The 14,037-nt window shown below is 48.0% G+C and overlaps 1 protein-coding gene and 1 long non-coding RNA gene across 2 annotated transcripts in view; one reads left to right on the forward strand and one right to left on the reverse strand.

Moving 5' to 3' along the window:
• Positions 1-14,037, forward strand: part of LOC124514499 (uncharacterized) — a 22,020-nt gene continuing 7,983 nt past the window's right edge. The window contains exon 1 of the long non-coding RNA XR_006962618.1: positions 1-1,313. This is a non-coding gene — a long non-coding RNA (uncharacterized LOC124514499). The remainder of the gene's footprint in view (positions 1,314-14,037) is intronic.
• The window catches only part of RUFY4 (RUN and FYVE domain containing 4), a 19,230-nt gene continuing 18,113 nt past the window's right edge, over positions 12,921-14,037 (reverse strand). The window contains exons 12-13 of the mRNA XM_047082539.1: positions 13,633-13,743; positions 12,921-13,107 (exon numbers count right to left, since the gene is read on the reverse strand). Of these exons, the coding sequence (XP_046938495.1) occupies positions 13,002-13,107; positions 13,633-13,743 (217 nt within the window). The 3' untranslated portion in view covers positions 12,921-13,001. The remainder of the gene's footprint in view (positions 13,108-13,632; positions 13,744-14,037) is intronic.

Consider the following 14,037-nt stretch of genomic DNA (forward strand, 5'->3'; position numbering starts at 1 on the left):
TCCTGGCCTAGAGAAGAGAGGTGAGAGTTACTGCACAGGAACATCTCCCCAGACTCTACCCTGTTTGCCCATAAACCTCTGACTCTTCGCTTTGGCTTGTATATTACATGCAAGCAAGTTTCATGTTAGGAAATAGTGGCTCTAGGGTTTTGAGACTCATTTACTTAGTGATAAGTGGTACATTGCATGAAGAGTATAGTTCCCTTCAAAGCCAGAGAGGTTCTGAGCACTTTCCACGACACCACCATCACCCAAAACATTGTTGAAACTTCCCTTCAAATAATCCCTATAGAGCATGTCTTGGATTCTTCAGTGGTGAGCATGTCTGGCTGTTGAGGCTGAATTTAATGTCAGAAACATGAGGTACCATTTAGTTCTTGATCTGGGGGATGAAGCAGGCAATCCAGTTGGGTTTGACCACTAGAAAAAGATCAAGGTTTGACTATAAAGCTGAGGGAGGAAGCCCTTTGTCCAACTTTTTGAAAGTTATTTAAAAGAAGTGTGCGGGGAAACAGATTTAGCGGTAACAGCATACAGTTGCAAGATACTTGAGCTAGAAGAAGGAGAGTTTACTCGGTACAGCCCAGTATTTTCCTTTCAGAATGCAGGAGACCTGCAGTGGGAGTATTTGTGTAGTTTGGAAAAAAATATATTAAAAATCCTAAGCAGGCGGCTGATTGATTCTCCAAGTGGGTGGCAATGAAACAGAGTGTCTTGGGAGCTCTAAGGAGCCATATTGTGTCATGCAGAGGTGAGCAGAGAAAGCCAGCGTGCTCCCAGCATGAGGAGCAGAGGCAGCAGGAAGCAGAGAAGACAGGTGGAGACACACTATCCTTGTTTTGGTGGCTTTCCAGTTCTGGTGGGGATACTCTCTGTCCTGCTAGGGAGTGCCTTCATCCATCATTGACTCCCCAGCACCCCCAGACTCTCCCCAGGTAAACCCACTTCTCTTGGCTCTGCCCTTGTTACGGGGATAGCCCAAAGCCTGCCTCTGGAGGAAGCTGCAGTCACTCTGAAATATGAACCCAGTTTTCAAACAGGAAGTAAATTAAAATAGACTAGCTACCAAATTAGTTGCTTTTGAGCCACAAAATATGTCACCATTGTGCCATTTCTTTATACCGAGGTATGACCATCCTGTGACCGTATGCAAGTCTGTGACCCACCTCAAAATGGAACCAGTGTCAAAGAGAAAAAACATAAAGTAAATGGTTCTGGAATTACTTCAATACTAACTAGGATCACCATAATAAAACAAGATGGACAGCAACGATGTTGACAAGGATGTGGAGAAATTGGACCCCTTATACATTGTAAGTGGGAATGTAACATGGTGCAGCTACCTTGGAAAACAGTCTGGCAGTTGTTCAAAAAGTTAAACACAGTTACCAGTGACCCAGCAATTTTACTTCTAGACATGTACCCAAGGGAATTGAAAACATATGTCCACACAAAAAGTTGTACACAGATGTTCATAGCAGCATAATAGCCAAAAAGTGGAAACAATCCAAATGTCCATCATCCAATTAAAGGATAAACAAATTGTGGTCTATACAAACAAGGCAATATTATTCAACCACAAAAAGAAATGAAGTACTGATCTATGCTACAACGTGAGTGAATCTTGAAAACATTATTCCAAGTGAAAAAAGCCAGACATAAAAGGCTTCATACTGGATGAGTCCATGTATGAAGGAATAGGCAAATCAGTAAAGACAGAAAGCAGATCTGTGGTTGCCAGGGGCTGGAGGGAGGGGAATATTAATGAGTACGGGCTCTCTTTTCAAGGTGATAAAAGTGTTCAGGAATCAGACAGTGGTGATGATTGTATAACTTTGTGCATATATTAAGAACCACGGGTTGTACATTGGAAGTGGGTGACTTTGACAGTGTGTGAATTATATCTCAACCAGAAAAAAAATAACCAAAGGGCAAATACATTGAAAAGCAAATACAAATAGTAAAACAATAGCATCAACAACGAAACTCCCAGGGAGCTTTTCTCTTTAACGGAAGAAAGTCTGTTATTGTCAATCACACATAGTAAAGAAGAAAGCTGGGTAGGGATAAGAGACACCAGAAAGGTAATGCCCTTTCCCCTAGAGGGACAGAATTCTTAGCCTTCACTTTCCTGAGAGGTTATTACTTTTTTGCCTAGATGATGGAGGTCAGTTAAGTTAGCCTCTTAGCCCATGGAGACCACGCACAGAGCAGATTCGATCAGTCTGTGCTGGTGGTGGTGCCCTGTCTGGCCAGGAGGAGAAGGTGGTTGTGGGATAGGCAGATGGTACAGCTGGCTCAGCCATGGTTGTTGGCAAGACCTGCAAGTCATTGGCTCCGCAGTCCCATAGTCAAGAGCATGTTTATCCCAGGGTCACATCCAAGGAAGTCACAAGGTCAAGGGTAGGTCGCCTCTGGGAACTGATGATCAAAGGTGCTCTCAAGGGAAACAAGTGACCTAAGAGAAGGCCCATTTTTGAAAGTGGATGCAGAACTTGTGCCCACAGAGGAGACCCCTTCCTCCCTCCAGTTATGAGCATTGGCTGTGAGAAGACAGGGCTACGGTGGCCACAGAAACTTCCCTATCAGGACAGGACAGGCAGCAGTCAAGTATATTTCACAGATATGCCCTCATTCTGGATAATCCAGTGCTCAGCTGTACTTCCACAAAGTGTCAGTTGGAGGGTCCAGAGGGAGACCCCGCAAATCAGGATAGAAGGTAGAGGACTCGGGAAAGAGAACCAGGCCAGGGCAATGACCCCCAGCCACTGGGAGATGGGGGGACGAGGTTTGTTGTTGCCTGTTGGGTTTTCAATTTACCAATCTCTAGGGAGGATGTTTTGACAGTTAAAGGGAAAAACTAAGGGCAGGGAGTTAACATATCTGAGATCTGCTGTGTGCCTCATAGGTACGTGATCTCCCTTGATGGTTACAAATAGATATGATTAGCCCCTGTTTACAGATGAGAAGAGAGGCCCAGAGAGGCACAAAAACCAGCCCAGGGTCACAGAGCCTACAAGTGCTGCAGCCAGGATTCCAAGTAGGTGTGGACATCTCCACATGCTACTTACAGTCTACAGACCTGCTTCATGAAAAAAAACCATACCTCATATATTAAATATACTTCTAAGCTAAGTTCTCAAGATCTCATGAAGTCAGACTGTATACGGTTGACTCCCATCATTTGCTGTTTTGTGCAGTGCTTTCTTAGCTACTCTGTAGACCCAGAATGAAATCTACAGCCCTTGCAGGAATGATAAACCAAACGCCTTTGAACTGGCTAGCTGCTACTGACCACCCAGTCCTGTTCTCGGTGAACAAGCAGGAGACTCCCTCATTGAGTGAGATGGCCATTCCCTTGATGACTCATGGCCATTCAGAAACTCCACAGATGGGATGAGTCCAATTTATTTTATGAAAATGCTATAAAACGGAGACATTTATAAGATCCCAAACATTGAAGGCAATCTTTTCAACAGCAATGGAAAATTCAATCATCTCAATACAATTTTAGCATTTTTTCTCTCTATAAATATAATCCACACATATTTGCATTTAATATAGTGGATGGGGTGGGGGGTGGAACTCAGCAATGTCTGTCCCTTCCTCAGACCCAATCCTAGCCAAAGCAGGAGAGCTCACTGAGTTAGGAAGGGAAGGGGGTGTGAAGAGAGTTGCCCTAAGTGGTTGTTGGAGAGAGGTGTAGGGATGAAGGGCAGAAGCTCTCCCTTTGGGGGCAGGGAGGCCTAAAAATGGATAAAGTCCACCCAGGGTGGGGACAGGTGTCTGGGATAAACAGAGGCTGGGTGTTAAGAAGAATAGAGAACAGAAACATTCTGGAAGGTGAGAGGGTAGGTGTTCCAAGACTTACCAGGAGTCTGGGACTTTCACCTGTACAGTGCGATGCGTCCAGGAGGGCAGATGTGCCTGACTGACAGGGCGGCTGTGGTGAGAACACAGTGGAGGAAGTGAGCGGAGGATTTAGATTGCTCAATTCTAGGGTGGAGTCCTCAGGGTGCTGGATACTTTTGATAACTTGAATAATTAATTCCCAGGTCAGCTCTCGGATCACAAGTAATTTTCTGGACCGGTAGAGTTCCATATTGGTAAGGGACATATGGTATTTTCTAGACAATCTTTTCCATTTCACAGATGAGGCAATTGAGGCCCACACAAAGGCAGCGGTTTGCCCAGGACAGCATGGGTTTATCTCACCTTTGCCCTGGTCTCAGCAGCCCCTGGTTCTTTCAGCTGCCTTGTCTGACTCTCTCCACACTCCAGCTGCCTCGGGCAGCTCCCGGCTCATGAACCTCTTTCACATCTCAAAGGAGAGTGACTCATGAAGACGACAGAGATCGTTTCCTCCTGCCTCCTGTCCCATCCCATTCACCCCAGGAACCCTTAAAGCCTCACAGATTCCTTCTCCATGTCACATCCCTGTGAGAACTCCCACCCCCAAGGGGGGGGGCCCACTCTCTTGTCTTTCACCTCCCTGCCCAACCATCTGCCCTGACCAGGGGCTCCTTTAAGGGCATTGCGGTTCTTTCTCGGCTTGTACACTTGGGATTGGCTCTGCTGTAGCTACCGTCTTTGGAGCCAAGACCATCGGATTTGGAAAGAAAGCCTTTCGGGAAAAATTAACAACGTATCCAAGTCCAAACAGTTTTGAAAGCAGTGTTGGGTGGCACTAGGAATAGGTTTTGTCACATTGGCTATCGATTACAATGGAGAGGATGAACACGGGCAGAGCAGTGAACAGGAATTCACGGCTCCCTCCCAAGCCCCCACCCCAGCAAACGAGACCTCCATCCCCTCCACTACGCCTTACCCTAGCCTGTTAGTCCGTGTGTCCCTGCAGAATATTCTCAAAGCCTGCAGCAGACTCACCCAGGCTGCCTGCCCCTACAAAAGAACCTCTGAGTCCAACTGTTTAGCACACATTCTTCGTCACCCTTCCCTTTCCCATGCCGGAGAAGAACGCAGTGACTCCTGACCAGGTGATGCCAAAATCAGACAGAAGCTCGTTATACACGGAGGGAGGAACATGAAAGCAGGATAAGGATTCTGCTAGCCGAGCAGCTCTAGGCAAGTGACTTTTCCTTTCCAAGTCTCAGTTTACTCATCTGTAAGATGAGACCAACGATAGCATCTAACTCGTCAGGTTGTCCTGAGGATTGACTGAAGAATTACCCGTAAAATTCTTAAGACATACAGAAAGCGTAATGTTAGCCTTTGTCCTCGTGATTTTTTAAAAAAATTTTTTTCATGTTTATTTATTTTTGAGAGAGAGAGAGACAGAGCGTGAGCAAGGGAGGGGCAGAGAGAGAGGGAGACACAGAATCCGAAGCAGGCTCCAAGCTCTGAGCTGTCAGCACAGAGCACAAAGCGGGGCTCGAACTCACAGACTGTGAGATCATGACCTGAGCCGAAGTCGGACGCTTAACCGAGTGAGCCACCCAGGCGCCCCTATCATTGTGATCTTTATTACTGAAATAGTGTATCAACTATACGATGACGTCTCTCCACTATACCCCCAAGCAAGGAAAAGCAGCGGGTAGGCTTTCCAGGCTGACTCTGATGTACATCTTCACTTTCTCTGACCTGGATAACAATAGTCACATTAGCTATAATGTTGAGTGCCTACCAGGGTCCAGCTCCTGGGAAAAGTGCTTTCCAGAATTTGTATTTTAGGGGCGCCTGTCTGGCTCAGACAGTGGAGTAAACAACTCTTGATCTCCGGGTTGTGAGTTTGAACCCCATGTTGGGTGTGAAGAGTACTTAAACATAAAATCTTAAAAAAAAAAAAAAGAATCTGTACATTTAATCCTCTCAACAAACCCATGAAGTACACATTTGGTGAATGAGGAAACTGGACTCTGGGAGTTAAGCAACTTCGTCAGAGTGACGCAGGGAACTGGGTTTTAAACAATTTTTTTAAAAAATGTATTTATTTTTGGGAGAGTGCAAGTGGGGAAGGACAGAGAGAGGGGGACAGAGGATCTGAAGTGGGCTCTGTGCTGACAGGCTGACAGCAGTGAGCCCAATGTGGGGCTTGGACTCACGAACTGCGAGATCATGACCTGAGCTGAAGTTGGACGCTCATCTGACTGAGCCACCCAGGTGCCTCTTAAACAATTTTTAAGCAATGTTTTTTACCGGACCTTAAATCCTGTATTCTTTCCACTGTTAACAAGGGGCCGGATCCTAGCCTCAGGTTTCTGAGCTCTGTTAGGTACCTCTCTGTCCCAGACAACTAAATGAAAAGGTGTCAAAAGGGGAGCCCAGATTTTTTTTAAATTTTTTTTTAATGTTTATTTATTTTTGAGACAGAGAGAGACAAAGCATGAACGGGGGAGGGTCAGAGAGAGAGAGGGAGACACAGAATCTGAAACAGGCTCCAGGCTCTGAGCGGTCAGCACAGCCCGACGCGGGGCTCGAACTCACAGACCGTGACATCATGACCTGAGCCGAAGTCGGATGCTTAACCGACTGAGCCACCCAGGCGCCCGGTAGGGGGAGCCCAGATTTGACATTTCCCCACCTGCCAGCTTCTTGACGTCCACTGGGTTGATTTCATTTCCCCTGAACCTACCACCTGCATATGGATGTTGGGGTGAATAAAGAACAGGCTGGGTCTGCTGCTGCTGGTCAGGGTGAACTAAGACAAGTCAATTCTCTCTGGGCCTTGATGTGGCCCGTTGGAAGATGAGGCGATTGTTCTAGACCTGCATTGTCCAGTACGATAGCCACTAGACACATGGAGCTACTTAACGTGAGTTAAAGTGAAACAAAACATTTAGTTCCTCAGTCATAGCAGCCATCTTTCAAGGGTTCAAGAGCCACGCGTGGCTATCACGTTGGACGGTGCAGATACAGAGTCTCTCACACTTGCAGTAAGTTCTTTTGTACCATATGCTGTCCGGGTGAAGATTTTGTTAGCTTTAGCTCGAAAACTCATCACCCCAGTTCTCGGGGGCTCCGTGGAGGAGACTGAAGTTTCAAAGTCACGTCCATCAGAAAAATGCCCCCGGCGGCCCTCAGCCCGAACACTCACTTACCTGCTGTCGCCGCTACAGCTGCTGTTGTGATTGGAGTGGTCACTGGTACCTCCTCTGTGACTCAGGGCTGGAAGCAGTCAGGGCTGTCGGACAGGAAAAAGAGTGAAGTGGACTTTATGGGGAAACCTCGAACCTGGAGTTGCCCAGGGTGAATTCCAGGAGGCCTGCCAGGGGGAGAGTTCCCTCGGAGGAATGAGGTCTGTCCGGAGACTCTGACTCCAGGCCCAGGATCCGCCTGGAGATTCTGTGATGAGCGCTGGGGATTTTCATGCCTACCTGAAAGTCTAATGGCTGCTGGAGGAGGCTGCCAGTCTGAAGGTGGAAGTATGCCTAGTCTACCTCTGTCGCCGAGCGTGCGGAAACTGCACCTCCTTCTTTACAAGGAAGATGCGGGCGACCCCGGTCCCCGTGAACAGGCTTGCGTGCCCTTGTTGCACACCTTCTTCCTTCCTTGTAGAGTCAGCGTGAGAAGTGTCCCTCCTTCTCTTTCTGGTAAATTCCTGCACTGTCTGTGGAACACACTGCCTCTCACATCCTCGAGGGTCCTGCCTCCCGGCCTCTCTGCCCCATCCCCCATCCCTTTCCCTGAGCTCACCCTCCCTCTGTCGGAGGACCCCTCCGGCTACCACTCCCCTAGTGCCCTCCTCACAGGCAGACTTCTGGAGAAAGCGGGGACTGTCTTCACCTCGCCACCTCTTGTTCACCGCTCAGCCCGCTGCAGCTAGCTCCCTTCCCACCGCTCTGCTGACGCAGCTCTTGCCAACATTACCAATGACCTCAGGCCATGGCCTCCAATAAGCCCTTTTCTGAAATCAAGCCACTTTAATATTGGAAAAACAAAGCAGGACTATGGTAAAGAATAGAGGCACCACAGAAGCATCTGAAGTCAAACAGGAAGGACTCTTTCCATCCTTAGATTCACATATACCTTGTGTCCATCTTTCCAGACTTTTCCCCATGCATATACAAGCATGTTTTCCTTCCTTCCTTCCCTAAAACAAGTGATAGTTAACTAGATGTACCATCCTGCACCTTAACACGCTGTCGCGGACCTATTAACACATCAGTGCGTGTAGATCCATCTTTCTCTTTTCAGTGACAGATACTGGCCCGTGGTGCGGATGTATCACGATTTATTCGATAATTACCTTATGGACGAGTATTTAAATTTTGCTACGAGCATCTTTGGGCGCAGGTCTTTGGGAACTTGTAGGATTGTATGTGTGACTTAATTATAATTTTGCTGGGTCATATCTGTGCATGTTTAAATTTTGATAAGGCTGTACCAGCTTACGGGGGCTCTACTTACCGTGATGAGCAGGGCGTGATGTACAGAATTGTCCACACCACCGTGTTGTACGCCTGAAAGTAATATAACATTATATGTCAACCATACTTCAAGAAAAAGACTGTATCAATTTATTCTCCCGTTGTCAGTTTACAAAAGGGCCCCTTACCCCATCTACTCATGTCTGCCAATTATGTTAAAATATTCCCCCCCCGTTGCATGCCCTGTAACTGTATTTACAGTGAAATGGTTATTGTTCAAGTTTTATTTCACCTCTGTAGCACTTAATCCCCTTGACCTCATTCTTTTTTTATTTCTCCTGCACCTCTCTTCGTCTCACTTTGGGGCATTATTTCTCAATTCATTCCTCAAATCTGGATGTTCCTCTGGGCTCTGCCTGGGTCCTCCTCTCTCCCTGCCCTCCCCAGGCCAGCCCACCTGCCCCCGTTGGCTTCAACGGCCACCCAGTAAGGGCCAGGATCTCCCATACCTTTTGCTCCTGACTCACCTCCTGCACTTCTCGCCTAAGCTCCAACTCCTCACGGGGCCACCTCTTGAATTTTCTGCTGAGGCTCCACAGGTGCTGCAAGCTGAGCAGGTAGAAAACCAGTCTCGTGGAATTCTGACCCCACCCTCCTAGCCGGGCATCTGCCCAACCGGAACGGCCCGCCCCTCGCACACCCCTGTCTCAGAGGCTATCTCTTTAGCATCTCTTGATTATCGCCATCTTCACTGACAGTGTTAGGCAACACCGCAGTCCTCATGCAATAGCTGTGGATTCTGGAGCTGGACTGTAGACCTTGGGGAGGTTATTTAGTCTCACTGGGTCTCAGTCTCATCATCTGGAAAATGGGGCTGTTGAAAACACCTACTGCATGTTAGAGTGTTGTCATGCAGATTAAATGAGTCTATATTTATAAAGCACTTGGAATGGTGCTTGGCACCGTTTGCTACTGCTGTTCCTACTACTACTAATCACCAATACCACTAGATCACCGTCCCCACCACCACGACAGCTACAACTATTCTCCTAAGTGATCTCGGCCTCAGATCTTTCCCCTTTAAACCCTCCTCTACTCTGCTCTCAGAACCATCTTCCAAAAGTGTGAATTTGATCGTGTTCTTTTCCTTTTAAAACACTTGGAGGACCCCCATTGACCTCAGGTAGAGCCCATCTCCCGATTATGGGCAACTGGTGCCCCTGCATGTGACCTTGTGTACTTCTCCAGCCTTGTTGCTGGCCACATCCCCCTGACCCCTTAACTACAGCCACAGGGAACTACTTGCAGTTCCCCAAAGAGCTGTTTGGTTCCCCCACAGAGCCTGGCATGCATTTCCCTTCCCCTTGGAAGGTTCTTCCTTACCCTCTTGGTCTGGTCAACTGTCCATTTCCTTTAAAAAGTTTTTTAAGTTTGGGGTGCCTGGGTGGGCCAGTCAGTTAAGCATCCAACTTCGGCTCGGGTCATGATCTCGCAGTTTGCGAGTTTGAGCCCCATGTTGGGCTCTGTGCCTACAGCTCAGAGCCTGGAGCCTGCTTCATAATCTGCGTGTCCCTCTCTCTCTCTCTCTCTCTCTCTGCCCCTCCCCCTCTTGCTCTGTCTGTCTCTCTCTTTTTCTCTCTCAAAAGTAAACATTACAAAATTAAAATTTTTTTTAAAGTTTACTTATTTTGAGAGAGAGTGCACACAAGTAGGGTGGGGACAGAGAGAGAATCCCAAGCAGGCTCCACACCATCAGCACAGAGCCTGACGCAGGGCTCGAACTCACAAACCTCGAGATCGTGACCTGAGTGGAAATCAAGAGTCAGATGCTTAACTAACTGAGCCACCCAGGCACCTCTCCTTTTTCCTTTTAGATTCAGCCCAGTCATGACCTGTATGGAATGCAGCCCTTTCTGTGTTGTCCACACCCTTAGGCTTACCTCTATCATGGCTTCAGTTAGGGGTTTTGTAATCTCTGGCTTCTCCCTCCTCCCCACTGTGAGGTTCTTCAAAGCAGGGATTTTATATATAATAAGTAATATACATATAAAAATATAAACATAAATAAATATATACAGACTATATATATTATATATATATATAATATATATATATATTTGACAAAGTAGGGGGATTGATGAACATTGGAGGATCTGAATGACATCTAATTGAAAGAAATAATTATGTTGCCAAAATTTCCCACCACATCAATAGCAGTAATAGTCAATAGTCACATCAATAGCAGTAAACCCAAATAGCACTGGCTTAAACCCTCTGTGCTCATTCAGGGCTTCATCCCCCTGTAAGGTGCTCTCCAGGAATTTTGAGGGGGTCTGTTGGGAATGTCTCCTGGGCTGCGCTAGACATGTGTGCTGGAGTCACTGCTGAAGGACCGGTACCCTTGGTGACCCTTGTGGAACCTTCCGCCAGAGGATTCCCCAAGGTCTAACAAGCTCTTCTAATGTCTTTGTGGAGCTTTTGTGCTCTTCATTGGAGTTGGTGTGGACTCTTTGGGGGGCAGTGTTGAGCTAGAGACTGGTCCTCAGCATAGCCCTTCCATCCCACCCAAACGGGGAGAAGGTCAAGCTCCCCCATTTCTGGCCCCTGATTTCCTTCCGATGAGTTCTTGTCCAGGAGCATCTTGTCTTCTCTTTGAACATTGGCTTCTGCTACCTCTCTTCTCTCCCATCAGTTCATCGGGCATGCCTGAACTCGACACTGGAGTTCAACTAGAACATGATGTCGTCCACTATAGTAAGAACCTAATAAAACTATCTGAGCAACTCTAATCCTTAACAAGGGACCGCTGTCCTTTAGGGTAGGGGTGATTTTATTGCCCTGATTGCTCCAGAGCCCCAGCCCTGCCCCCCTCCACTCCCTCCATTCCGTGCCCCTCACCTTGTTGTAGCTTTTGCTAAGGAGAAGTTCTTACCAGCTCTCCAGGGCAGGAACTGCTATTGCAAAACTCTTGCTCCATGCTATGGTAATGGGATGCAACTCTGGGTGTCCCTGACCCCAAGAGGCGGTCCACAGGCGCTGGTCAGAGCCACAAGGTTGCCCAACTGCTGCAGAGGCTCTGGCAGTCTGTGTGAGGCAGAGGGGACGGGGATAATAGCACGCATGCCTATTTGGGGCCACAGAGTCTGCCCTGGAGCCCAGATAGGGCAGCTAATCCCTATCTGGTACAGAGTGGGGCCTGTGCTTCTTCTGAAACAGTATCCTCAGAAGCACCACAATTGGGAGTCCAGGGAATGACACAGAATTTGTGTAAGACTTCTTGGGCAGTCAGGGGATATGATCTTGTACCATGAAGGTACACAAATCTTCATAACTATCTTTACTAAAGTTTAGTTGAGTGAGCACTGCATAGAGAGTTACCTAGTCTCAGCTCCTCCGTCCAGGCACTCACAACTGGGGACTGACCAAGTCACCACAGTGGTTGGAAGGGCAGGACAGAGAGGCTCAAGCCTCATGTCTGAGCCTCCTCTCCTGCCCACTAAACCAGATGCTCTGCAAAGCGGCTGGCCCTCCCACACACTGCTGGTGGGAGGGGCCAACACACAACTCTTTTGGGAACAACTCAGCAGTTTCTTAAAAGTTAAGCATATACTTATCATATGACCTGGCAATTTCATTCCTAGGTATTTACCCAAGAGAAATAAAAGCAAAGGTCTAGGGGCACCTGGCTGGCTCAGTGGATAGAGCATGCAACTCTTGATCTTGGAATTGTGAGTTTAAGCCCCACATTGGGTGTACAGATTACTTTAAAAAACAAAAATCTTAAAAAAAAAAGTAAACGTCTATGCAAAGATTTGTACACAAATGGTTATAGGAAATGTATTTGTAACAGTCTCAAACTGGAAATAATCCAAATGTCAGGCAACAGTTGCATGTGTAAACAAATTGTGGTATATCCATGCAGTGGAATACTACTCAATAGTAAAAAGGGACTATTGAAGGCAGACAATAGAGAGTGTATAATTAGGATTCCATTTATATAAAATTCTGGAAAACTAGTCTCCAGTGATAGAAAGCAAATAAGTGGGTGCCGGGGAGAGAGGAGGAGGAGGGAGAGGTTACAAAGGGCATGAAGAAATTTGGGGAATGATGGGAATGATGTTCATTATTTTGAGTATGGTGATGGTGTCATGGGTATATATTAAAGTGAAAACTCATCAAATTGTACAATTTATGTGAAGTGTGTTAAATGTCAATAGTAACTCAGGAAAGATGTTAAAGACAAAAACACAACAAAAGCAGACCTTCAAAGCAGACAGGATGCTCCTGAGTGTGGTGAGCAGTGGGCTGGGTGAGGTGGGAGTGTGGGAAATGTCAGGGTCCCTGGGTCTTCTTCTTGGTCAAGGACATTCTGAGCCTGGAGGAACTTTAGAGAGGATGGTGCCCAGCTCCCTCACTTACAGAAGAAGCCCAGACAGCTGTGAGCTCTCTCAAGTCGCCCAGCTCATGGATGGTGGATGCAGGGCTTCAACCTGCCTCCTGCCTCCTGCCTGCCAGCCTGACTCCTTCCACTCCCACACTACAGAATGCGCACACAAGTGCTGTCCACCTTAGGTCACCAACTTCCAGAAGGCAGGACAGGTCAGACCAGAGGGGTGGGAAGGGCAGAGGGGAGGGAGCTGACGGGATGGGGTGGGTGGCCATTCCTGGGTGATCTCATTGGTCGAACTGAGCTGCTCCCTTCTGGGAGCAGGGTGGGCAGTGGCGCCCTCTCTTCTTGTAATCCACAGAGCAGGCATGGCAAACCAGGCCTCCGCAGAGCCTAGGAGCAGAGGTGGGAAGAGTGGGGAGCTCAGGGATGTGTTTGGGGGAGGGAAGCACGTTTCTCATCTCCCATCAGAGCAGTGTGTCTCAGGAGGCCTCCCCTTTCCTAAGGGCGTCCCAGTGCCCCACCCCCTCCAGAGTCCTCTAAATGGCAATGACAGGTTCTCCTGCTGGCCCCCCTCCCTCTCTCTCATGGCTGGTCCTGCCACCATGTTCCTGGAGGAAGATGAGGGGAGCAGCTTCCTCTGTACAGGAGATCTCTCCCAGACCAGGAGCCTGTTAATCAGTCTCTTCTTGGAAGGCTGGCACAGTCCCATCTTCCAGACACTGTTGCTTGTCTGACTCCTTTCCACTGTTCTAGCTCATGTCTATGCTAAGTGTTGTGCAAAGTGAATGGCCAGCTTTACGTGGCTTTCATGAAAGCCCAGTTCCTGTGACACCTCCCTTCCCAGAGAGGGTAGAGTGCTGTGGGCTGGTGGAAGCAGGGCTGTCCCAGAGGAAAAATTCTGTGCTCTCCCATTACCTGCATGGGTACCGCCGAGACAGCCGGCCAAAGACCTTGCTGCAGTCAACACAGCATCCGGGGGCCATGGAAGAGAGATGCTGGACCTTCTGCCACAGGTCATCCTTCTCTCTGATGAGTGGATGGAGGTGGGGACACACACACACACACACACACACACACACACACACACACACACCAGGAGGATGGAGATGACACAGGTAGAGATACCGAGACCGGGAGAAAGAGAAACACAGAGACCAAAGGAAGAGCGAGAAAGAGAGAGAGAGAGACAGAGAGAGAGAGTCATACAGAGATACACACACACAGAAACAAGAAAAGGAAGTCAGGGGGTTGGAGAGGGAGACAGAGACAGAGTGGTAGGTAGGGAGATAAATGTAGAGAGAGAGGGAAAGGCCAGGAGAA

The sequence above is a fragment of the Lynx rufus genome, unplaced genomic scaffold (genome assembly GCF_022079265.1).
Source record: "Lynx rufus isolate CCGP_SWC_20201006 ecotype Redwood Valley unplaced genomic scaffold, mLynRuf1.p SCAF_2, whole genome shotgun sequence".
Classification (NCBI taxonomy): Eukaryota; Metazoa; Chordata; class Mammalia; order Carnivora; family Felidae; genus Lynx; species Lynx rufus.